The sequence below is a fragment of the Amblyomma maculatum genome, chromosome 1, assembly GCF_055883805.1.
Source record: "Amblyomma maculatum isolate TAMU_Amacu chromosome 1, ASM5588380v1, whole genome shotgun sequence".
Lineage (NCBI taxonomy): Eukaryota > Metazoa > Arthropoda > Arachnida > Ixodida > Ixodidae > Amblyomma > Amblyomma maculatum.
In genome coordinates this window covers 425,939,755-425,964,282 of record NC_139344.1, presented here as the reverse complement: position 1 = coordinate 425,964,282, position 24,528 = coordinate 425,939,755, and the positions used below count along the sequence as shown (strand labels likewise).

At 48.3% G+C, this 24,528-nt stretch overlaps 2 protein-coding genes across 4 annotated transcripts in view; one reads left to right on the top strand and one right to left on the bottom strand.

Annotated features, from left to right (window-relative positions):
• Positions 1-19,758, bottom strand: part of LOC146209294 (glutathione S-transferase 3, mitochondrial-like) — a 31,889-nt gene extending 12,131 nt beyond the window's left edge. The window contains exon 1 of the mRNA XM_084599145.1: positions 19,602-19,758. The gene's annotated coding sequence lies outside the window, so the exon portion shown is untranslated. The remainder of the gene's footprint in view (positions 1-19,601) is intronic.
• A 224-nt stretch (positions 19,759-19,982) lies between these two features.
• Positions 19,983-24,528, top strand: part of LOC146209292 (WD repeat and coiled-coil-containing protein-like) — a 51,305-nt gene continuing 46,759 nt past the window's right edge. For all 3 annotated transcript variants that reach the window (XM_084599108.1, XM_084599097.1, XM_084599089.1), the window contains exons 1-2: positions 19,983-20,148; positions 20,985-21,120. In XM_084599108.1, coding sequence (XP_084455234.1) covers positions 20,094-20,148; positions 20,985-21,120 — 191 coding nt within the window. In that variant the 5' untranslated portion in view covers positions 19,983-20,093. The remainder of the gene's footprint in view (positions 20,149-20,984; positions 21,121-24,528) is intronic.

Below are 24,528 nucleotides of genomic sequence, written 5' to 3'. Positions count from 1 at the left end.
TTATAAAGTATCTGTTTCTGTTTTATAACGCAGAGTAACACCGTATCTAGCCTATTGCATTCACGCCTCCATGTGTGCAGCAGCGAACCTTGACTGCTGAATAAAAACACACTACTTTGATCTTACGCACCCGGACCTCGGGTGCATGATGTCCACTGTAGCGAACATTCTATATCTTATGGAATAAACACTTTGACAGGAGCAGTTTTTCTCTCGGTGTTTTCTGGATGCGCATTATCATATATCATGCTTCTCCTCCCTTGACACTGGCCGGTGTGCAGACGGCAAACGCCATGTTTTGTAAAGTGCCACAGCAGATATATAGCAAGAATTTGCGTGAATTTATTGATCGGTTTAGGTTTGAATCTTTATACACGCAGTTTTGTCGAAGCGAATTATTTTTCCTGTTTGTCCCTCGCAAAGGTGCGTATATAATTCTTATATATATGCCGCAGTATGAAAGTATGCATTTGCCATTCCTCTCATAAGCGGTGCAAGGTACACATCACTGCCGTCTGGTTGGTTGGTTGGTTCACAGGAAGGCAAAGGCGCAGTATCTGTCACACTTGCTCTGTGGACACCTGAACCGCGCCGTAAGGGAAGGGAGGAAGGTTGAAGGGAAAGTGGAAAGAGAGAAGGAGGAGCCGTAGTGGAGGGCTACGGAGTAATTTCGACCACCTGGGGATCTTTAACGTGCGCTGACATCGCACAGTACACGGACGCCACTTCGTTTCGCCTCCATCGAAACGCAGCCGCCGTGGTCGGGTTCGAACCCGGGAACTCCGGACAGTAGTCGGGCGTCTTACCACTGCACCACCCCGTCTGCTCACTGAGAATCGGGGAGAGGCATTTTTGCTGTACCTATATCTTGACGCTCATAGACAGTCGCCATAGCAAATTCTTATTGCGCAGTGCAGATCAGTGTTGGTTCTTCGACCTGTAAAAGATGACAACAGTGCCGACTATGGTGCCGATCAGTGTTTCGCACCGCCGATCGCTTTATGCGAATGCATCAGTGCAAATATAGGCTCATTCGATTCGGGCTCGATTTGCTAGCTGCACTATTCGTATTCGATTCGACAGCGGAGCTACACTATCTGTATTCGATGTGGTTTCGAAAAAAACTGCTGTTCGCGCACACGTCGGCCTGGTGCAGTGACGTGCCGCGTGACGGCGTCTACTTCGTTTGCTTGCACCTCGGCTCGAGGCTCGGGCCGAGGCGCAGGCCTCGCATTATCACGCGTGCTGACTATCGATTTCACAGGGGGTGAGGAGGTTAACTGATCTGACAAGTCCAAGATGCAACTAGAGCCACAGCTGTATAGAATCCGCGCTAGCCAGCCGCGAGATCAGATAATCGAAAATCCTGTTGTTCCAGAATAACTAGACAACCGCCCAGTCTTGTCGCGTTGCCCCTGTCATGCCGTTTCTGGTGTGGCATAGCTTACAACCCCGGTCAAGTTGTATGTCGAAGGTTCAAATGCTTTATTAAACTGTCGTGAGAAATCAAAACCTCGGTTACTGAATTGTGGGGCTCCAACGAACGTCAGAAATTAGAACTGTACTCAGCAAAAAAAATAAATAAATAAATAAACGAATAAAATAAAAATAAAAACGAACCGTACCGGCCCACGTACTTGTCGTGCCTTGGCGCAATTTCTGCCAATTAATTGTTTCTGGCGCAGCATTCGCGTCTAATTGGGGCAGTTGTACCACCCCTGGCTCGGAGAACAAGCACGCAGATCACTTCGCGCAGGCATCGCGTACCCTCGGCACGCGCACTTTAGTGCGCGACACATCCGAGAACAAGGAGGTACGCGCCCGACACCGAAGGCGCATTAGGTGAGACGTCATATATCTCCGTGCCTCGGGAGGAATGCGCCGTGTGTACACGTACTACGCCCGGTGGCACGCCTATTATATTATATATCCGCCGCGGCGCGACCGGTCCGGCACAAACCCGATACACGGCAGGACCGACCAAGGAACGCCGGGCGCAGTGCAGGACGGAGAGGAGGAGGCAGCTCTGTAAGACATTCTACTCTCGGGCAGCCGACGCGCCGTTTGAGCTGAGCCTCGCGAGACGATGGAAACGGAAAGAGGCTCCCGAAGCAGAAAAAAAGCGGGGAATACGTTACAAAACAGAGGAGGCCGCGCGAGCCCTTCATCTCGTCGCGTCGATACAGGGCTTCAAGCGGCCGGCATTCGGGCCATGGTCTAGGCGCCGGAATTCCAAGCCTCGTTGTTATCCTCCCACTCTCCTCGACCGAGCGCCAACGAAGCTCTCAAGCGCGCGCTCGGAAGCGCCCTTATTACGCGCGGAGGGGCTGCTGTCGGCCTCGCCACGGGGTCGGTTATATAACTCGAGTTAAGTGACGTTCGGCAACGCGTCATTTCACGAAGGGGAGCCATGCACGTTAACATAACAGCATCAATTTAGAGAGAGGACGATTTCTCGCGAAACTATGAAACGCATAGAATAGTCTTTTATTGGGGGGCTAGTTTGCGATCCACTGATATATGTACAGTACGGTCAACTGTTAAAAGGAACATGAGACCACGTGGCTACCGCGCTTTGGAAAGAGAGAGAGAGAGAGAGAAGACTATTGTCGGGAGTAGTCTTGCTGGGTCTTGGTGGATGAGCCAAGTGGCCGTTAGCTGGTGGCTTGCAGCGACTTCAGCGCGGTTTACGGCGCCCAATTGTATATCGGGGCTCGCGTTACGCAGCACTTCCTCTCAGGATTCAAGTGAGGGAGCTTGTACCAGAGCCTTGGGAGGCGGGTCCTCTGAGCAATCCCACAGGATATGATTAAGGTCGGTTTTCTCTCCGCACTTATTGCATGATGAGCTTATGCTGTCCGGGAATATGTGTGAGAAAACCACAGGGTTGGGGAAGGAGTTCGTTTGTAGTTTCCTCCAAACAATTTCTTGTCGTCTTGTTAGTAATTTGTGTGGTGGTGGGTATACTCTCCTAGAGAGTTTGAAGTGTTGTGTAAGGTCGCTGTATGTGAGCAATCCTTCCATTTCAAGTTCCTCGGCAAATTAGGTCTCACCGCTCGGCCGACAAAACCTCGAGCGTGTTAATGAGCAGCCTCCTTGCCTCGGTTCCCTGAGTGGGCGGGTGTCCATACGAGTTCTGTCGAGTGATATCCGCGAGGATGTTTCCGGCAGTATTTGATATTCTGCCACGCGAAAGCTACGTATGGTACTTTTTGAATTACTGGCAATTATGTCCGCAGCTGTTGTAGCGATGGCTAAAGCGATTGCGGCTGATACGCATTTACTGATGTTACTGGACTGCTTAATTACACAGATGGCAAAGGCACCTTCAGCCATATTGTAGTCCGAGGCGTCGGTATACACCACCCCATCGTGATCTCGGTATTTTCTGTTTAGGGCCCTAGCTCTAGCTTTCCTCCTGCCTTCATGGAAGAAGGGATGCATGTTTTTGGACAAAGGTTTGGATATAATTTTGTCGCTCACTCCTCTTGGTAGTGGGCCTGGATGGTTAGCTAGTGGTTCGGCATTAATTCCCATGTGGTTGAGAATTTGTCTGCCTGCTTTAGAGTTCGTTTGTCTTTCTAGCTGTGCTGCCTTATGTGCTGTGATCAGCTCCTCTATAGTGTTTCGTATCCCAAGTGAGAAAAGTTTTTCGGTTGAAGTGTTTCTGGGTAGACCTAGCCCAGTCTTGTAGGTGCTTCTAATGAGTGTCTAATTTCTCCTTGTCAGATTGAATGAGGCGGAGATAACGGACAAAGTATGTGAATCGACTTAGCACAAAGGCATGGATAAGACAACAAATGTGAGCCTCTTTCATTTCTCTCCTTCTTACCGTTACTCTGTATCAGTCTAGTGATTTGTTGCAGTCAATTCCTGCCTGTTGATAGTAACATTGCTCTTCCTATTGCTCTGGATGTAGAGCCCGAGTACTCTAATAGTACCGACTGTAGGTATGGGTAGTCTGTGGAGGCAGACTTTTATGTCTCCTTTGTCTTGCGTTTTCCTTCGACTTAGGTTGTGAGCATTTCAGCCCAGTCTGGTTGGCGTATGACTGGACTACATTCACTTCTTGAAGTGTTTCCTCTATGTGCGTCTGAACCTTTTGTCAGCGACAAAGTGACATTGTCAGCATATAGGGAGTGTTGAAGACCTTGGATTTCTGCCAAGTTTGGGAGGCAGACCTATCAGTGCTAGGTTAAATAGGAAGGGAGAGAGACTGATCCTTGCGGGGTTCCCTCTGTCTCCTATTGCTATTTTGTCCCATCCAAGTCCTGCGATACTTAGCTCCGCAGTCCTTCCCGAGAGAAAGGAACGAATGTAATGAAAGGTTTTGTTGGAGAGGGTTTGGAGAATGGCTTCGTGAGAGACATTGTCGAAGGCTTTTTCTAGATCCAAGGCAAGAATCGCTTTGGTTCCGGTTTTGTTAGGGAGATTTCTTACTTCTGCATGCAACTAAAGCATTACGTCCTCAGTAGAGAGTTGACTTCTGAAGCCAACCATTGAGCTGGGCAGAAGGTCATTCTCTTCTGCGTAATTCTGAAGCCTATTTAGAATAGCATGTTCCATAAGTTTACCTAAGCACGAAGTAAGAGAGATGGGCGTTAAGTTCTCTGTGCTTAATTTCTTTTTGGGTTTAGGAATAAAGACAACCTTCGCGTGTTTCCACATCTGCGGAAGTTCACCTTCGTTCCAATATTCATTCATTAAGACCTTTTTTGCTGAGAGTGACTTTAGGTCTAAGCTTCTTAGCATTATTTTGGTTACGCCATCTGGCCCTGGCGCCGAGGTAGTACGTCAATGGCCAATCGCGGCCCAAATTTCCGCTTCCGCGATCTCTCTAAGTGTTCATTAGGAACCCCTTTGTACTCGTAGGTGGCATTGGGGTTGTCACTGGTATTGAGATATATGCTTCGGAGTTCGCTTAGCAGATCTGCATCTGTATCTGGGTATTCGTGTACGGTTTGATTCATGCGAGATCTACTTGCTGTTTTAGTGAGCGTGGGATCTAAGAGGTGTCTAAGCAGAAGCCAGGCTCTTTTGGTCCCAAGTTGGCCGCTTAGCCCATCGCATATCTGCTCCCATTGTTGTTTGCCTAGTTCCTGTGCATGGGATTCAATCTGTCGTTCAACTGATGCTAGCTTGGACCTTAATTTTTTGTTACACCTTTGCTTCCTCCATCTGTTTACATGCTTTTGTGTGCCTCCCAGAGATGCAAGAGTTTAGAATCAGCGAGGGACTGTTACTCCGGTGTTTCTATATCCTGGATGGCAATAGTGGCGTCTTCTTTGAGTTGTGTAACCTATGCTTCTAGATCTTCTATATTATTAGGGGCTGTGTCCTCTCTTAGTTTTCGAAAGCTGTCCCAGTCCGTAATTCTGGATTTGGCTGGTGTTGATTTGTGTGATGTGGAGTGGAAGGTGATTTGTATGATGGAATGATCGCTGCCTGCTGGGTAACCTGTGTTCAGCCATTTCGCTGTTATTATGTTTATTTATTTATTTATTTTTTTTTTTGTGACGGCTAGGTCCGGCATTGTATCTCTGCTTACGCTGTTTCCTATGCGCGTATATGCTTGGGTCGTTCAGAAGAGAGAGTCCCAAGTCTCTCGCGGCTTCCCATAGCTTAATTCCTTTGCTGATAGATTTTATGTATCCCCATTCCGCGTGGGGAGCGTTGAAGTCCCCTACCACAAGGAGTTGCGCCCCTCTGGCTAGCGTAATTGCTTTCTTTAAAAGAGCAGATAGGCTGATGTCTTTGTACCGTGGCGAGCTATAGATATTTAGGATGAACAGGTTTTTATCTCCATGTTTCTTGGGTACTATTTCCAACAGCGTATAATTGACCTGGACACTATCGTATCCATGCTGCATGGCTGTAATGTTTCTCTGTAATAAGGTTGCTCCGCGCTTTGGAAAGCGCTACAGCGGGAGCCGGGGAAAAGCGATGGGTGCATGCGCAGTAAGCACTGCTGGCTTCTGTTCCAGCGCATGCGCATAGTGCCGCCCATTCTTGCCGGTTGTCGACGGCAGCGCAGTGCGAAGTGTGCAGGCCATGCGATCGCACGTTTCCTTTATCAGTGGACCGCACTGTACGAGTAGTGTCTCTGTTCGTGTCTGCCTGCGCTACTATCATATCTCTATGAAAACCAGTGAAGTAAGAAGCGTATAACCACTTCTGTGAAAGAACAAAGGCGTGCTCAGGAGGCTAAAAATAAAATTACAAGGGTTCAACGCTGCTGAACCAAACATTGAGCGAAAGCATTAGCTGCGGGTGACCGAGCGTTCTTCTCTTTTTCTTCTTCCTCAGCCCACATATAAAGTCCCGCTTTAACCAACCGATATGAACGTGCCTTAGTGGCCTATAGGGTAAAGTGAATGCCAGGGTCCTAGCAGGCTGATTCCGACATAACCGTCTCATGTGAAACGAGAGACCCAAGTTGGCAGCTCCTGCCAGCCCACATATAAAGCCCCTCTTTAACCAAGCCGTATGAACGTGTCTTATTGGGTTCTAGGAGTAACGTGAATGCCAGGGTCCTAGCAGGCTGATTCTGACATAACCGTCTCATGTGAAACGAGAGACCCAAGTTGGCAGCTCCAGCCAACTGAGCCGCGGCTCTGACCGCGCCATGTCGACCACTTAAGTTGGGAGCCCATCTCTCGCTTTTGTGTCAAGTGGGGTGTGCCGTCACAGCGTCACGTGGATAAGACGTGGCTACCGCCGCGCTACGCCGACCGCTTGAGTTGGTAGCCCAGCTCTCACTTTAGTGTCAAGTGGGGGTGTGACGCCACAGTGTCGCGTGGGTAAGACGTGGCTACCGCCGCGCTACGCCGACCGCTTGAGTTGGTAGCCTAGCTCTCACCCTAGTGTCACGTGGGGTGTGACGTCACAGCGTCACGTGGGTAAGACGTGGCTACCGCCGCGCTAAGCTGAAGGCTCGAAACCTAGAGTTTTATTGCTTTCGCAAGAAAAGAAAAAAAAAAAACCCTAGAAGGTTACTGCAGAAACTGAATTGGGAAATCACTACCGTTGGCGCGACGTTGGTTACTCCCTAGTCAACGCTTTTGCACATCTGCTTACCCGCATGACATGACTAAGCACTTTGTTTCATCACCCGACCCATGCCTCACATGACCCATGGCTGGACACTTTCTTCATGTCACGTTACGACTCATGAGTCGCTGATTGATACAACACTTTTTTATACTATGACTTACAACTCTCATCCGGTCACTGACAGATGACGCCACGAGGGGACCAACTTCCGGCGACATATTTTGGGGACACTTCAGGCGCCAACATAGTTCAACTGCCTTCGCATTAAAAAAAAAAAAAAAAAGAAAATTAAGAATACGTCACGGTCAAATGTCGCGGTCTAAAGTTTTGAAAGACAAGAGTGGGCGAGACATGACCCACCACAGAAACCAGCAGGTATCCGGTAAAAGATAGAAGGTTACATATATAAAACGACATTCCATAAGCGATGAGAAGTCAAATGAACATACTCAACCAATTGCTATTGGAGCCGTAAGAAGACGCGCATTTCGTGGTAGTAACTGCCATCGCTCCTCGCAAAGTGTTCAACAGCTACCGCCTCTAGACTTTTGATCCCGAGATGTAATTCAACACACGCATTGTGGCAGCGGTGACACATATATTAAAATAAATATTCCCAATGAATTCTCAATTCCTAATACATCGAATTAGATGCAGTAGCTGATGAGCGAAGGCAACGTAACAATGAATTACGTAACTGCAGTGAACACTTAGCGAAAACTGCGGTCGCATTACCGCTCATTCAAAAAAAAAAAAAAAATTCTAGAGGACACTTTGGACCACTGAAGTGCGATGAGGCGGAAGTCATGACCTGTCGTGACGGTACCTCGTGCGCCCCCTTGTCGAACACAGCCAGCATTCAATTTAACGCATCAAAGTTCGCCGGCGTTCTATAATTCGTTTCCAAGAAAGGAAAGGCGCAGTATCTGGCACTCGAGGAATCTCGCTATCATTCTCACTGTAGACAAGGGAATTATGAAGAGCGTTTCCCGATCCGGGGCGCGGCGCTGTCGTGTGCCAAAGCCAGGCAATAAAGAAAAAAAAAAAGTCCGGGGCGTGGCGCAGTTGGTACAGCGCTAGACTGGGGATCCAAGGGATGGAGGTTCGATCGCCGGTGCAGACAAGGTTTATTAATTTATTTTTAACTCTCGCTCTCGAAAGCGTGACACCCTCTGCTTCGACAACGATGAGGCAATAAATTCTTTCGTCTTAAAAATACCCGAGTTTTCAAAATAGTGCGCCTTCGGAAGCGTTTCCGTTACTGCACTTAACGTATGCCCGAATAGCCTGCTTCCGACCATCTTTTGCTATCGGGTTTGGCTGTATCTTCATTAAGCCTGTAATTATCCGCCTTTGCACTGACTTGGCACCCTCGTATCATCTGTTTGCAAAGATAAACAAGACTCGCACGGCGTCGTCTGCTAAAAAGAGCTTCTTCTCAGCCCTCATTCATTTCGCTTTGTGTTCAATTATTCACTTGCTTCAATAAAGTTTCTCTCTCTCTCTCTCCATCTGCCTGCACTTTATCTACCATGGTTATGCCAAAGTTTCAACAGATCTCGAGAAAATGCTGCAACTAATGCAGGAACAGCATGTCGATCTCGTCTTGCTCGGGACCAGCAGCAAACGTTTTCAGTCGACTAACACCAATCTTCTCGAAGTCAACCTCATCTACATCAACGTAGTGTTTCAGGCAGCCATCATAATCACTTGCAATCACGTTATGATCTATGCAAGCGCGGGACACAGAGGATGGAGAGAGATCGGTATCAGGGCAAATTTACGAGTCATTACTACGAATTCCGTGGCTATTGCACGACCAGACAGACATCCTGCAGAGACCCGCAAGTCTATTTAAATCGGGGTTCGCGCTTCAGGGATCATTGGTCGGGGTTGTTAGTAAGCAACTCGATAACAGCACGTACTATTTCCGCGTTTCTTTTTTCGACATATTAACGCCCGACTTCATGCATTATAACAAAGCGAAGGCCTCCAAATGTACTTTCCAGGAAATTTAGGACTTAAACAAGCCAGAAAGTCTCGATATCTTGAAATCAGTGCGACAGAGACCTAGCTCTTCACTAGAAAAAGTATACATACTGGCTGGTTTTCAGAACAAGTCTGCGGTGGAGATGACTCTGCATGCCCACGCCAAAGCTATGATTTCCAGCAAAGTTTTCGAAGTCTCATTTTATGCGGCTCGACAATTACGAAGGCGCGCCCACTCTGACAAGAGCACGGCGGGGAATCCGCCCTTATTTCACGAGCCCCGCACGCCGCCGCGCCTCACCCATGGCTGGGCACGGCGCATGCATGCACGAAACGGAAATAAAGCCTCGAAAGACGACGACGAGACAGCAAAACACACCTGCTCGCCGCTGGCCGAAGCGGGAAAACTGCCGGAAAGTGCAGAGCCGCATTTTGCATCCCGAGCCGATGCCGTTCAGACTCTGAGCAGCATAAATTATGAGTGGGCCACGCTCCCAGCCATAGTGTTTTTTTGCTGCCCAAGCTCAAAGGCCGGCGAAGCCGAGTGCAAAAGCCAGTGGCGCTGTTGTGTAAGAAGTGAACATGAGCGCCTTGGACTTAGACCAACGCTTGCGATCGGCGGCGCCAACACGAAGTATAGCGCGGGCGTCAATATAAAGGGATGATATGACCGACCTCACTAGCTAGCGACAGAAACCCACCCTTTAATCTCGCAGTCGTGCACATATGACAGCAATCGCTGTTTCGGGGCTTTGCTCTTGCTTGGTTGCCGTCAGTGTGTAGACACGTGTTAAGTCAGCCATCGCGCTCCGGTGATTAGGTCGAGACTGACCAACGCGCTTATAGCACAACGAGCACAACGCACATTACGAGGGAAGCATGTAGCGGAGGGCTCCGGTGAAATTATATCATTTAGTTTCTCAAAACGGGTCTTCCCAACCAGTTCCCCTGGTGGTCATTCCATCTAAAGGATGCGCAAATAGCAGTAAATTAGAGCCAACATTTGTCTGGTTCCTGCATGGATTCACATTCGTTTCGAGTTCGCTTGTTACCTACTATGTACACATAAGCTATACTGCAGCTTCTCAACGCAAACGCAACGGACATGCACTAGCTGCGCCACTCGACGAGGCTCTGGAATTCAGAACCCGTTTCGAGTACGTCCCCCTCGGTGCGCGAAGCACATCCTCTCAGTCGCTGCTAACCGTCACGCAAGCTAGCAAAACGTGACCTACTCAATCACGTCAAGCTCTTGAAAACCAAAGGGAAAAAAACTGAGCGCACTAGTCAGAGAACAGCCAGCACGTCACAGCTGAGTACAGGCGCGCGGCATCCTGTGGCGCGCAGTCTTTCCTAGCGACTCTGCAAACGCGGTCAGTGTCCTCCACGCACATCCCGCCCCTCTCCCCAGCGTCGGCTTTTCGTGGGAATTTACGCGCGCTAAAAGCTAACGTACGGTTCCGGGTGTCTCGCCCATGTGTACCGCGGACGATCGCGGCAGCAAATGTGGCAGATCCCTCCAGAGACGTCACGTGGCAGGCAATCAACGGCCGCTCAGAAGCGCGCCCTCCACCAGTTGACTGCCTGTGCTACAGCCGCCTTCCCATGCATCAAGGGCACGTGAAAAGCGCCGACGTTCGCGGCGGACGCGGAGACGGCGGCGGAAAGTGCGATGACCGTTGTCAACTTCCTCGATGCCGCCTCGTTGCGGCATAGCTTAAGCGAGAGATTTTTTTTTTTTTTCTTTGGGCGCCAAAGCAATTTAACCGCGGACGGTGGCTGCCGAGCGATAGAGGGGTTGAGCGACGGCCCAATCGGTAAAAAAGCAGGAGGCGTCTGTGAGACTTCTCCGTCCCAGCCATAGAGGAAGAAAAGCCATTTCGTTGCTTCAACCTCACACCCTGAGTTGAAGCCTCCGCTGCTAAACACCGCTTTATCACTCACTGCACACAGAAGATCTATCGGGTCTTGGGTCAAGTGAATCGCTGCTACACCAACAGAGCGACTGCAAGGGAGGATAGGCAAAGCGATGGATGCAGAAGGCACGGTGAGGTCACAAAATTAACCAGCATCATGCCGCAGCACAATGAGTCCGTGCTTTCTATCACGGGCTGTGATCACCGGTTTAAGGCGAAAGCTCACAAACAGGAGAACCGTTACGACATGAGAAATAAAAGGCAGTCGGAATCGAGCTACGACTCTCATAAGGTTTGAGATGTTCGGGAGTTGCGCATACGACAACGCGAAAAAAAAGATAAAAGGTGAACAAGACACAAAACAAAAAAGCGAGACACTTCTTGTGCGCTTTACCGCCCTAAAGCAGCAAGGAGGCCGCAAAAGCCAAATTTGTGAAGGGTTAGCTACGGAATAATTCAGCTTATTTGGAGTTGTTTTAACGTAAACTTGTGCGCCTCGGGTACTTTTAGAAGGGAAGAATTCCTTAGAAGAAAAGAATTCCTTGGCTGCTGCAAGAACCTTGTTAAAGTCCCTGACTGCATCAGCACGAGGAAATCGCTGTCACGGGAAAATTTCTTCAGGTTACGAAAGCAAAGCAATCACTGGAAGGGAGGTCCGGAATGCGTAAAAGGTAAACGTCAAAGCTCCATAAAGCCGCATTCCCAATAGCAGCTGGTGATTAACGGGACTGGCCAGCTGCAGCGTATCGCCGCGAAGCAGCAATACAACTGTGGAAAACCTTCCACAGCGCTTCTCTTCGACTCGCACATTTCCTTTACTACAAACCCACAGATGCGCCCGTAACATGCTGTGCTGTGTGGCACAAACTGGCAACGAATCACAGGTACTCTTAAACAACACATTTAAAGACAACGCGGCAGAACAATGGCCCCGTTTGCAAGGTACCCGTTCGCTTATGTTGTCACGTGGTGGTGACAAGGTCGATGACACAAATGAAGAGTCGGTGACTGCACTGAAGAAACTATTGGGCTGACTTGCGCCCGCAAAAGAACTAAGCAACTCGGCGGCGGCGATAGCAACAAACGTGCTCGTCGATCGTCGAACAAAAAATGCCCGTCACACTCGTCAACGCTCAGTTTAAAGGCTGCTCAGAATCATCTAGATAAAGTCGCAAACTGCTACTAGCACAACCTGGAACATTGTAGAAACATACGAAAGTTATCGGAATCTTCGAGACAGATCTCGGCGCATCGTTCGCGACAAAGAAAATGATAACGTGTCGTATCGCGACAACGAGCATGAACAAACACGGGATACAGAATTGATACGCGTGCCAGAATCACAGTGATCAGCCCGCATGCCGGCGGCTGTTAAAAACAACAAATACAGTTTTGAAGGTTTCGCGGCCATATAGCACGGGAAAGGGCAGTTCCACCCTTAGGCAGAGAAGGCAACCAGATGATAAGAATTCACGTTACATTCTCTTTGTTTTTGGCAACAGCCGGTCTATTTAAGCGGGTGTTTCCTGCAATGTAAACTCAGTTAATAGCATTGCGTCCTGTCTTCAGTGTGTCTCGTCCTTGTCTTCGTGCGCTAACCTTCCCGCAAATTCATGCACCAAATAGCTTGCAAGGATGTTCTCGCACCTCACCTTCCCATCTCAAATAAGCTATCCCGAGTTGCCAGTTCCTGTCAAATCGGTCGTAATCATGCGGTCTCTTAACGTCGGAAAAATCCGCCGATAAACCAGTGCCCGTCCACGCCACCTGCCAACTACCAACACCTGCCAGAGGCATGCAATAATTTTTCGTTTATAAAGCCGACAAATATATCAAGTAGAGGGATACAGCAATTGGTCCAAGAGCGATTTAGCTTGCCGGAGAAGTGCTTTTGTAGACGTATACCGGTTTTCAGGACCCCTCCTACGCATGCGCACCGACAGGTGTGGGCGTAACCGCGGCCACTGTGACTGCGTTGGAGTGGTCGGTCATAGCCTCAAAGGAGGCTATGGGTCAGTTAACCGGTATATACGTCAACAATACCACGTGATCTCCATCAGGTTAAATCTCTATTCGAGTCAGCCGACACTCGCCGTACGAAACAGTAAGCGGCAGCACCACTTTCACTTTCCATCCGACAATTGTATGAGGGTGCGTTCAGATAAGAAAGGTAATCGAGGTCCCATGACCATTGTCTTTTTTTTTTCTTTTTCAGTGCAATTGTATATGTGGTGGGCAAGTGTCTGGGCACAAAGTAATGTGCTTTAGTTAAAGGACAGCAGATACACACTTTAAGCAGGAAGAAATCAAGCGGAGGTTATCTGATTGGTGGTTAAAATCAAGGCAGTAGTGAAATGTCACCCCGCACTAAATACAAAAAAGGAGTGACGTGTCACGAGACGTGTGTCGTTGTGATACTGAAGAGCATGAGAAGGCGATGCGAACGGGGCCCGATAACGCTATAGCGTTTTACTCTTAAAGGCGAAGCCTAAGCGTCCTCCATTTTTGGTGGCTGTTTTTATTTTTTAAATCTCGTATTGCACACGTTCCGGGAAGTTCCGGGACACGTTAAACAGCAATTAACTCGAAACTGCTAAAAAAAAAAAACGGCATTGTCCTTTAATCCCCAGGTGCTGTCGAGAAGCGTCCCAGGCGCCGTGGGCAGGGCACGCCGAGAAGTTAGGAGGAAATTTGTAAACTATGGGGCTTCAAGACCCGGAGCCACACACGAGCACATCGGCATAAGATTCACCGCAGTCGACTGCTCGGGATGCGCGTAGACATATGTCGTACAACACATAAATGTATCTTCTTTTTCACTTCCGTTCAAATATGGCCACTGCGATCCGGATCGATCAAGCTACCGTGGGATCAGCAGCCGAAGGCGAAAGCCACCGAGGCGAGTGAAGTTGGGAGAAGTCGGGGCGGTCACCTTTCTACAAAACTTAGTAAGCAGGGCTTTCACGTTGGATCTGCGGCATGCAGACACACGCTGGATTAGACGCGGTAGCTCCTAGCGTCCGTAGCGGTGTCTGAAACACGATGTTTCACATCTGCGCTATACGTCCCTTTTCTGATAATAGTGTGGAGGGAATGTGCGACATAGCAGGCATCATGGACTTCAGCCGAACCCATTCCGAAGACGACCTTCAGTAAAGAAAGCGATCCCAAGGCGAATCCTCGTTGGGACTACGCAACGTGCCTTGTCACACGAGCACACTTAAACTTGGTTATGGTAACTGCACTGCAGTTAGCGGTAACCGCGGTTACCGCGGTAGACGACCACGGTTAAGTGTTATAGGTAACCGAAGGGATGGCGACGTCTGTGGACAGAATGCGTGCGTCGGAGCACGAGTGCGAAACGCGCACGAGCTGGGCTACTCAATTGTGCACTTCTCTTTCCCGATTCAAAAACAATAATAGGCGGTGTTTACAGTGACATCTGATGCCACTTTTACAGAACCTTCGAATACCGATCGAGAGCGCTCAAACAGCGCATAGGCCCCGTCATATCTTTTCAGCATCGCTTGTGCGGCGATTGCTAATTACGTGAAAGTATACATAAAGGTCCGGCCTCAGCCATATCACCAAAGCAGACATGTTCTCAAAGCTCGCAGCGCCGAATGCCGCGAGTAGGGTGGCCGCGAGCCTACCGCAGCGGCGCCGCCCGTGTGCGATTCCGGTGACGGCAGCGCAGTAGCAGACAGTCTACGCATGGTACCGTCATATTATCAACACTATTAATGCAAAATAAAATAAGATACGAATGAGTTTAGCGACGCCGCGGCACCAGACATCTGTAGAACAAGCTGACCGGTTGAGTTGCGCCGCACGGGCGGCAGCTGTTATGAGGCTGTGGACAAAACTGCTTGTATGGCAGCCACGACCTATCGCAGTTATCCCTTCTGCCCTGCACCGGCTCGGTAGGTGTCAGCAATCCTCAAGAGAATTCGTTTTTGACGTTATTTTATTCTAGGTGTCATTATTTACGCTAAGAAAAAACGCTATCACGCCAGCGCTCGAAATCCACGACAGGTGCTGGCGCGGATGGTCTGCGGGAGGTTTAACAGCAGAGGCACTGCTGGCGCCTGCGCGTATCCTATTTGCCGCGCATTAGGATGCTTTAATCGCGTCAATTAACTGCAAAGAATGGGCCGCCAATTGCCGTAACAGAACGGTGGCAGCCTGGCTGTGTGACAACGCCTAACCACAATTCGCGATGACCGCAGTTAAGTGCGGTAACCAGAGCTAAAAATAACCGCGCTGCCCGTGCCAATAATAAATTCCAGCCATGGAATAAATTAACGGGGAAGGTGCAGACAGATATCGTTGATGAATGCCAACAGCAAGCGTCATCTCTCTCCGGGTTTGGAATAATTTTAGCTGCAGCCTCAACCCATGCTGCATGGAACTGCGGAGGTGACGAGTGCAAAGCCGGCTGTAGCTTCGAAAGGCCAGGGGGGGGATTGGGGTGAAGGAGAAACGTCAGCACGCTCGCCCAGAATTTCACTTCCAGGGCAGAAACCGTAAACTTGTCTCGCGGCGAGCAATCTCAGCGCCGTGGTAAAGCCGCGGCGGCAAAGCGAAAGCCATTGGGACGATAGTGAACGACGGTCCGCCAAAACGCCGGGAACTATTCTCCAACGTGTCTCCGCCTGAACCATTACTCGACCTGAGATATAGCGCGGCCCACACGAATGACCTGTCCTCCATTAGTCGCCAACGGCGCATAACATTCTCCAGCCGTCTTTTATGATCGCACCTCTCGCCGCGTTCCTGTATAATACGGAGCTAAATGCTATTTCCGCCCACATTTCGTTGGCACTGGAAATCATATCAACGCCCCAGCCCAGGGACGACAATGATGCCGTTAGCATGACTTGTTTTTGCCCCGACTACTGGCAATTCCTTTGTCTCGATTGGACGTGCGTACAGAGTGAACAGTCGTGATGATTAGGCCGCCATGACGCTGCGCTTCTGCTTGATTACAGCAACCAGACTCCCGATGGACTGTACAGAAAGCAGAACGAACACCCGGTTTTCTGCCATCGATTACAGGGCCGCTTCGAGAACCGAGAGTGAGTTACGACGCTTTCACAAAAGGGGTCGTAGGCGACGTCATACTGGATACAGGACTGCACACGGAAAGCTGAGGATTAGAGAGATTTAGCACACCGTGATCCGCTACCGTGATCCGCCACCGTGCGTTCCACTGCGCATGCCCAGATCCCCTTGATGCCGATAGATGGCGCCACATACTTGATATCGGCACATAGACCTGCCGCATTGGGACCAATCAGCTTGTGCGCCCACGAGCGGTGGAGGGCCACGGTGGCGGATCGCGGATCACGGTATGCTAAATCTATTATCTCACCCAAACACGCCCTACAGCCCAGCCAAATCGGTTTCGCCGAGGCCTTAGCCAGTCCTGGACCACACAGCTTCTAGCGGCGCTCTCGGTGTAGGTTTGCAACGGCATATGCCCATCGAAAAATATATGTAATGCAATTACCTCATTCAAGTTTCGTCATACAAATGTTATAAATTATTATGATCGCAATCATAAATGTCACAATTAGAATTTAAAGGTACCATAAACATTATGACAATCAGCAAACAAAAGTGCCGGAAATATAAAGGATTCACTGTGAGAGATAGTTGACAAAGTACTGACTAAAAAATACAAGACATTGACATTTTGCTATAAAAACCGCATGAGGTTAGTGTATCTATACAGCCTAAGCTGGACGAAGGCATAACATCTTCACTGCCGATGACTCCGAGGGGTAAACGCGAATCGGAGACGTACCCGCGATAGCTCGCAGTTAGTCGTTTCACGGAGCAGCACTCAGTGAATGCAGCTGGCACAACTAGATCGGCCGAGCGAAGTCGGGGATCCGAAGTCCACTCATAAGGAAAGTCCACTGCCGCTCAACGGCCAATGCCACTTTATACAGTAGTGAACGTACCCTTCCTTTTCCGCTCTTGAAGGGCGGGTTACAATGGAGCGAACACGTGGAGGAGGCGGCCGGTCCCGCAACGGGCCAAGGACACATCACGCTTTCTCCCTCCCCCTCAACGCCGATTGCTGGACCGAGAATGTCATCACGATTCGCGTCTCCGTCCTTGGGCTAACGATGCCCATTTTGGCGGAATCGCGGACGGGTGCACACGTGTCGCCTGCTATTCCAGCCGTTTTCCTGGTTGATAACGCGCAGGCACAGGGATACGCGACGGAAATAGCAACGTTTTGATGGTTACCTCAGGCCCCTCCCGCTAACGGGTGTCCCATAATATCGTGCAGGGCCCTACCAACGGCGACGGAAGCCGGGGAGCAATGGCACATGAGCGGTTGTAGCGGCTGGTGTTAAAAGGTAAAGGCAGTAACGGTAACAGGGGCAGATTTATTAATGCGCGGAGGAGGGTTCTGGAGAAAAATTGCATCAACCTTTTTTTTCTTCTTTATCGCGAAATTTTCTCAAGATGCGAGTCATGCCACTGGGACTGCACCCCCCCCCCCCCCCCCCCCATTTTCCGGCCTCTCCAAAGGGGTTTGAAATGCGTGACCAACGTAGGTGCCTCCGAAAGGCAAAGAGCACGCGGCCACATGGTCATTCTTGCTGACGAAATAAAGCCACAAACACGATATATCAGCGCCTCGCACTGAAAGGGGCGAGAGGTAAGACGGCGTTGTTTCTTTGCCGGGGATTTCACTTTCACAAGGGGTGGCTAGCAAAGTTACAATGCCACGCGCTGCGAACAAGTGAACTAGGTTAAAGATCGAAAGATAAAAATATTGCGCGGTGAAAATTTATTTCCATTAAATGGCTCTGACACCACATGAGAAAAGTTCCAGCTAGCTATTATATGCCAGCCATGAATGCTATAAGAAAATGTTTCATAAGAGAATGCTTCAATCAGAACAAATAAAAAAATGAAGAACGATATTAATAGCATTACAGATGTTACGACGCCTTCGAAATTTGGTAATTGTGTTATATTGCGAAATTTTGCCTCAGTGTATGCCGCGACGTTAGGTGAGCACATGTCATTTACAACTTGCATAAGCCGATTGCAACATAATGACTGCAAGTTGCACACACCTGGCTCAAAGAAGATTGTCGGAAATGACCATGAATTACGCAACAACAGAACATATAAAAAAAAAAAAAAAACGATCGACTAGCCCTGCTCCTATTGGTCGCTTCTGACCGGTGGTCATGTCAACCAATAGGAGCTGGGTCTAAATGACAGGTTTTGTCACAGTTTTGCTATACGTTCGTTGCGTAATTAGGCCCCAAACCAGAAACAACCGCACGTGCTCACTCGTCACGCAACACGTAAAATCTATAAACGTGCCCTAAAAACACAGAACGCGACGAGATCTCTACAAGAGCTCGACAGCACTCGACAGTGCATGTAATGCACCACTACATACTTCACTGATGCATACTGATGCATTCAAAGCAGCTTGCTGCAAAAAAATAAAAATAAAAAAGAACGAAAGACTACAGTACGTTCAAGCATTAAAACAGAAATAAAAATAGTTATTGCACGAAGTGCAGTGCGCCTATAAAAAGAACGAAACTGAGGGCAGACTAGTTATTCCATGATAGTTTCACTCAGTGCTTTAAGTCTGGCCACCATAGTCTGGCTCCATCGAGCACGGAAAGAATGAGAGGGAAGCAGCTTGAAAGCCTGTCTGCCGCATCGTTTTATACAAATTTTAGGGGAGAAATCGCTTTTCTCCTTGACGAATTCCAGAAAATATGTTGGTGGCTTGTTATTAAAACTTACGTATAAATTGTCGGAAAAACAGAAGGATTGTTGTGAGCCTTGACAAACACACAAGAAAAAATAAAGATAAGAGCCTGTTTCGTACTCATTCAGTCCTAATTCAGTATTCGAGGCGGAGAGGTCTGAGACCCCCCCCCCCCCCCTTCGACTTTAAGCCCTGGTTTCACCCGTAACCAGTTTAGCTGACCAAAAAAACGCCGCCGTTTGCAAAACGCAGTTCTTCCTTTGAGGGATCAACACGATGGAACAATTGTAGGTTCGAAGCAAAGATAAGGCTTCCTAGAAAAAAAAAAAAATGAAAGCAGGTGATACCAAAAACAGCCTTACACGCTGACTATATTGTTCGAGACAAATTACGTCATAGTTCTCAGCTCCCCATTGCTTACAGAGAATGAACTGTTGAAGAAGGATCTCTGCCATTCAAGGCAAAAAAAAAAGTGGTTTCAACGTAATGCAGCAGAAATCAGTAGAGCGACGACTCGAGCTATTCGGCTGCATTTTCTGAATAGCTATCGCTACTACGCAGCTACTGTTACACGCTATCAAAAATAGCATCGTGCTGGATCGCGCGACGTGCCTTTGTTTCATTGCTGCTTTAAAGTTACGATAAAATGCGTTTGGCGAGACGCTCTCAAAAACACACCACCACTGTCCCCCTACCATCGTTAAAAGCTCACTTTACCATCGTGGATATCCAAACCGTTTTCAAAAACACGCACGCGTTCCCAAACACGACGCCCGTAGCCACGCCTCCTCGGCCCGACCAATGCATTCAGGATATCACTAGGTCATCAGGTGCTTAGTAAAGCGCGCCGCTCAAAAATGACGACGATGGGGCACACTCACCTACAGCGATTTGGAGAAGTCGGATGGCGGTCACAACTGTGAAACGCGTTTGTTCCTAGCCACCGCACGCCTTGCTAGCCTTGCCGTACGTTTGTGAATTGATGCGAGAAATAAATGATGGCGACGCTGATGATAAGGCTATAGTGCCTAAGGCTGTTTGAGTTGTCCGCTAGTGGCGCTACCGTTAAAAAAAGTTGAGCATACTGGTAATGGTCATTTTATTTGAGCACAAAAAGTGTAAAAAAACTTTTTAAGAGCAGTAAAGTTAAATTTTATGTATCCAACAATATTTGACGCCAAAAGACGTGGACTCACACACACACAAAAAAAAAAAAGCAGCTTGTTTGACGCGACATCTGGCGGCCAGCGCGAGAAACGGCAACAAGCATCCCAGTGGGACTGCGGACTGCGGTCCTTCCGGATTTTGGAGTTTTTTAATCGCTTCGATCGTGCGATGTGTGGACGAGGAATGTGACCCCGGCCCAAGGAAGGATGGAGCTGTCGCGCTGTAGGATCAGGCGCACCGGATGCAATGCCCTGAGAAGCTGTTAGTACTTTTCATTTGCCGTTCCGCACACCCGCGGCCTCGAGCGCGCGCGCGGTCGCATTGCGTATGTCTTTCTAATCGGTTTTCGTTCGGCTGGCCTCCCATCCGCCCGCGGCTGTCAAAAGCGCGCCGCCGCCGCGCTTGCATGCCGCTCCGATACAGTGTGCACGGTCCGCTGGAATGCTCCCACCTTTACCGTGCACGCGCTCAGGGCTAGATCAGTGGTCTGGGCCCGGGCTTAGGGCATCTGCGCGGCTTGGGGAGGAAGCGGAGAGGAAAAAAATGCAGAGAAGCTGGAGCGGCGAGCGTAGTAGAAGCGGCGCCCGGAGCTCATCTCCGCGCGGATGGAACGGGCTGGCCGCTAGGCTCCATTGATGCAGTTGCGTCTGACGAACATCTCGCGCGGCCGGATTTGCTTTCTCTAACCGCTAATACTGAACGCAACGCAGACTAGCGCGTGCGGGTTCGGCAGGCGCTGCGCGCGCGAGCAGCTACTTGGAGAGGGCGGAGCGGCCCACACCTTTGTAGTGCGATATCTCGGCCGCCGCCGGAGCTGGGAGATCACAGCGGACCGCGCGAGCTTTGCAAGCCTGTAGTTGCGAAACCGCTCTGCCATCTCGCTGGCGGCCGCTGCTTTCTCAAGACCGCATCTTTTGCTTCTTCCGCCGCCGTCCGAGCACGCGCGAGAAGAGAGTGTTACGTCGACCTTTCCATATATATATATATATGCGCTGGCTCCAACGGCGGTAGCGCGTACACGCGCGGAACTTTTATCGGGTTGTTTCATCGATTTCTTTTCCCTTCTTTTCGTTTTCCCGTCGCCCACAAACCGTCAGGTTTCTACTGTACCGTGGGTCTCATCTGGGCGGACGGCGACTGCGTTTTCATAACTCCACTGCAGCCACCCAAGAATTCTTCGACCAGTCACCACCAAGTTCACTTCTGTCGTCACCAGGTGCTCGGCTTGTTCAGGCGAGTGACCCAATTTCTTTTCCCTGGTCGCACGTGAATGGGTGCACGCACAGCGCTCGCGCCTGCAGGCCCGAGTACATTCAAAAGCCCGTATGGCCGTTTTCTGTGGTTCTGACAGAACCGAGCACGATGCGCTCCTTCATTCCGCTGCTGTGTAATGCGTGCGATCGGCGAGCAGCTAGCTGCGGCACTTCCGTTCGCGTTTCGCTGCGCACACATCGGCACGCGTGCACGTACTGAATTATTTATGGGCCAGTTTTTACCCTCAGTGCGCTATAAAAGAACCTCAGAGATGCTTTCAGCTATTTTATGTCCTTCGTCTTTATTTCCAGCGTTGTACGCGGATCGATATCTGAAATCGCATATCGATGACCGTTCGTGCGTGAGCCCGCGGACGTGTTATCGCGGTGAATTTTGTTCTCAAAAAGGGTGCGGGCCGGCGGAGGCTGTGAGATGAAGGGCAGTGTCGCAATGACGATACCGGATGCCAGTTTCTCTAAATATGATCCAGTGCGAATCGGAGCGAGCATCATTCCTCCCACGACCGTGAAAACAGAGGCAGCGGCTTTGCAGAAAGCGTGCTTCCCCGCAGTACAATGTGTAGCGCGGGGAAGTGTCTTTTCAGTGCACTGTTCGTTGCTTTTCTTTGGTCGTTCAATGTTCTGCGCGCACTTTCGAAGGTGTTAAGCTGAACAGTCGAGGAATAAACCTGGTGATGAACCTGCGCGTCTAAATACAATTCTGTCTGGCATCTAAGCTCTGTACTCGCTAAGCCTAAACTTTCCTTTAATGATGTCCTGCGTAAGAAAATCCTTACAGTGCGCAGGTTACACGGAATTGTACTGATTAAACGTAAATGGTGGCACTGCTGTGTCTTCAGTATTTCTGTATATTTCATTATTTCTCTCCGGGTGCCGTATATAGTGGCGTTTGAACTGGCATTTTACGTTCGAGAGGTGGAAAATGTGCATCACTGTACCTTTCGCACACATATCTGATTGTATACGCCCTCAGGTTACTGAAAATGCCACAAATAATGCCTAAAGATAATTTCTCATCGTGAAAAAATAAATACATTTTCATTTGTCAGCAGGTGTAAGGACATCGCTCAGAGCTCCTACTATTGCCATCAAAATTTTACGAGGCACATATGACGTGCACACGTAATGCTGCATCTATTACTCTGCAGCTAAAGAATAATGTAATTCAGATTAAATGGCATTAATATATCACACTGATCACATGGATCATGCTTACTGCTTGTGTTTATTAATGATGTGTGTTTAATTGTTTCTTCTTTGTGGAGTATGTATATATAGACATATAAGTATATTGTTTGATACCTTAATTACATGTATAACCTCACTGAAATGTGATGTAATATGATGGCATACACCAACATTGCTTTTAAATTAGGCTCTGAATGTGTGACTGCACGCAAGTGTCGGCACTGTTGGTTAATGAAAAGTTTAAAATATTAGATTGTCTATGATCAACAAACTTAAAGCTATATGTCACAAGATAATGTCCATTTGTTACACTCTCATTATTTATGCATTGAGAATTCAGATGAAAAATTTCATATATTTCAACTCAAAATCCTCTGCTTCCATAGCCAACAACCTTGCCTTGACGCTAAGATTTTACAAATCCGTTCATTCTTGATTTTCTTCTTTTCTGTTGTCATGCCCCAATAACACAAAATCAAGGTAATGTATCAAAGCAGAAATTAATTCATATAATCGTGTGTAACGCAAGCCTAAAAACATTACATGGACATCCATGAGATAGTTACACTGAATGTCTCACACCTCTGGCAGACACCAATTTTAGTCTCGTCTCCCAAGTGTCTAAATATCTCCAACACTAAAGTTAGTGTCCACATCCAAGAAATTTCATGTACTGCAGAATTTCCAGATTGACATATTAAGGTATTTATAGATTTACGGCACAGTAGAGACGTGAGCAGGCTCCCTGGCCAGCCTCATATTTGGCCAGTCAAAGTATGAAACTTTCTACTCGCTTAAACAGATGGAAAAAATTTCAAAATTGTTTTAGATGGTTCTACTGGTTTCATATAGTCCCAACTGCTACTCAGCGGGCATGAAATGGTCCCAGGTGCCTACTAGTTGACTAATTGCCTACAAGTCAACAAGTCCCAGTTGGCAGTAAACCCTTATAGCAAGAAATATCCGCATGGCCAGATTATTCAAGGTTCCAAGGAACCGGGCCCTCCATTTTTAGAGGCCCCCGAGAGCTGGAAAAAATTGTTTGTTATGGCTTAGGGGGTTTAATGTTCCAAAGCAACTCATGTAATGAAAGACTCTGTAGTGGAGGGCTCCAGAATTTTGACTACTTGGGCGGTCCAAAAAAATAGTCAAACCGTCTTCCTGATTTCCCACGATTAAACGTAGAGCTTATGTGCTGCAATTTCAAATGTTTCAAAAGTTGTTTGTCACATTGTACGCAAAGCCAGCCTCATATTTGGCCAGTCAAAGTATGAAACTTTCTACTCGCTTAAACAGATGGAAAAAATTTCAAAATTGTTTTAGATGGTTCTACTGGTTTCATATAGTCCCAACTGCTACTCAGCGGGTATGAAATGGTCCCAGGTGCCTACTAGTTGACTAATTGCCTACAAGTCAACAGGTCCCAGTTGGCAGTAAAGTGGAATCACTAGGTTCTATCTGGCTTTCATTTTGCAGTCAACTCATACCATCTAGCAAACCAACTGACCTCTGTCATTACTGCAGTTGAGGTCACTAGTGTGTTTCATTAATCTGAGCTGCAAAAGCTGCGACAAAAGCAATAAATTATCAGTTAGAGATTATGACTGTTCATAGCTGACAACCGTCACAGCAATTTGTCACTGATGAGAGTGGAGACGCAGATTCTCGGGCAAATGAACGTTGAAGATCCTACTAGAAACTCTCCTAGCTAAAAGCTCGAAAACCTTATAGAAACGTAAATACTTCTGTTCACTTGCTTAGCACAAGTCCCATTTAAAATCTTTTTTCCTGTGAAATATTTAAACTTACATTTTCTTCAGTGTGTAAACATGTAATGTCATCTTAAAGAATTAGAAGGTCATTTAAGCTTCTCCTTGTAGATGCGATAGCAGGACTTAAGTGCTTTCCCTATTTTAAAAGAAAGTGCATGTAAGTGAACAAGGATCTGCATGGGCAGCTGGAAAATAGGAGCCATCGCCATTAACACTGTAAACCTCTGATGCATCTAAAATGTTGAATTTACATTTATAACTTAAAATGAAACTTGATAAAACAGCAATAAACTGCAGAAAGATTTGACATTTGCTCTGCCCAACTCAGTGCCACAGTGCTCATTCTGTAATTTGTGAAAGCCTGTTGCCGTGAGATCATAAGAAGAGTCATGCATTAAGGAGTGGCA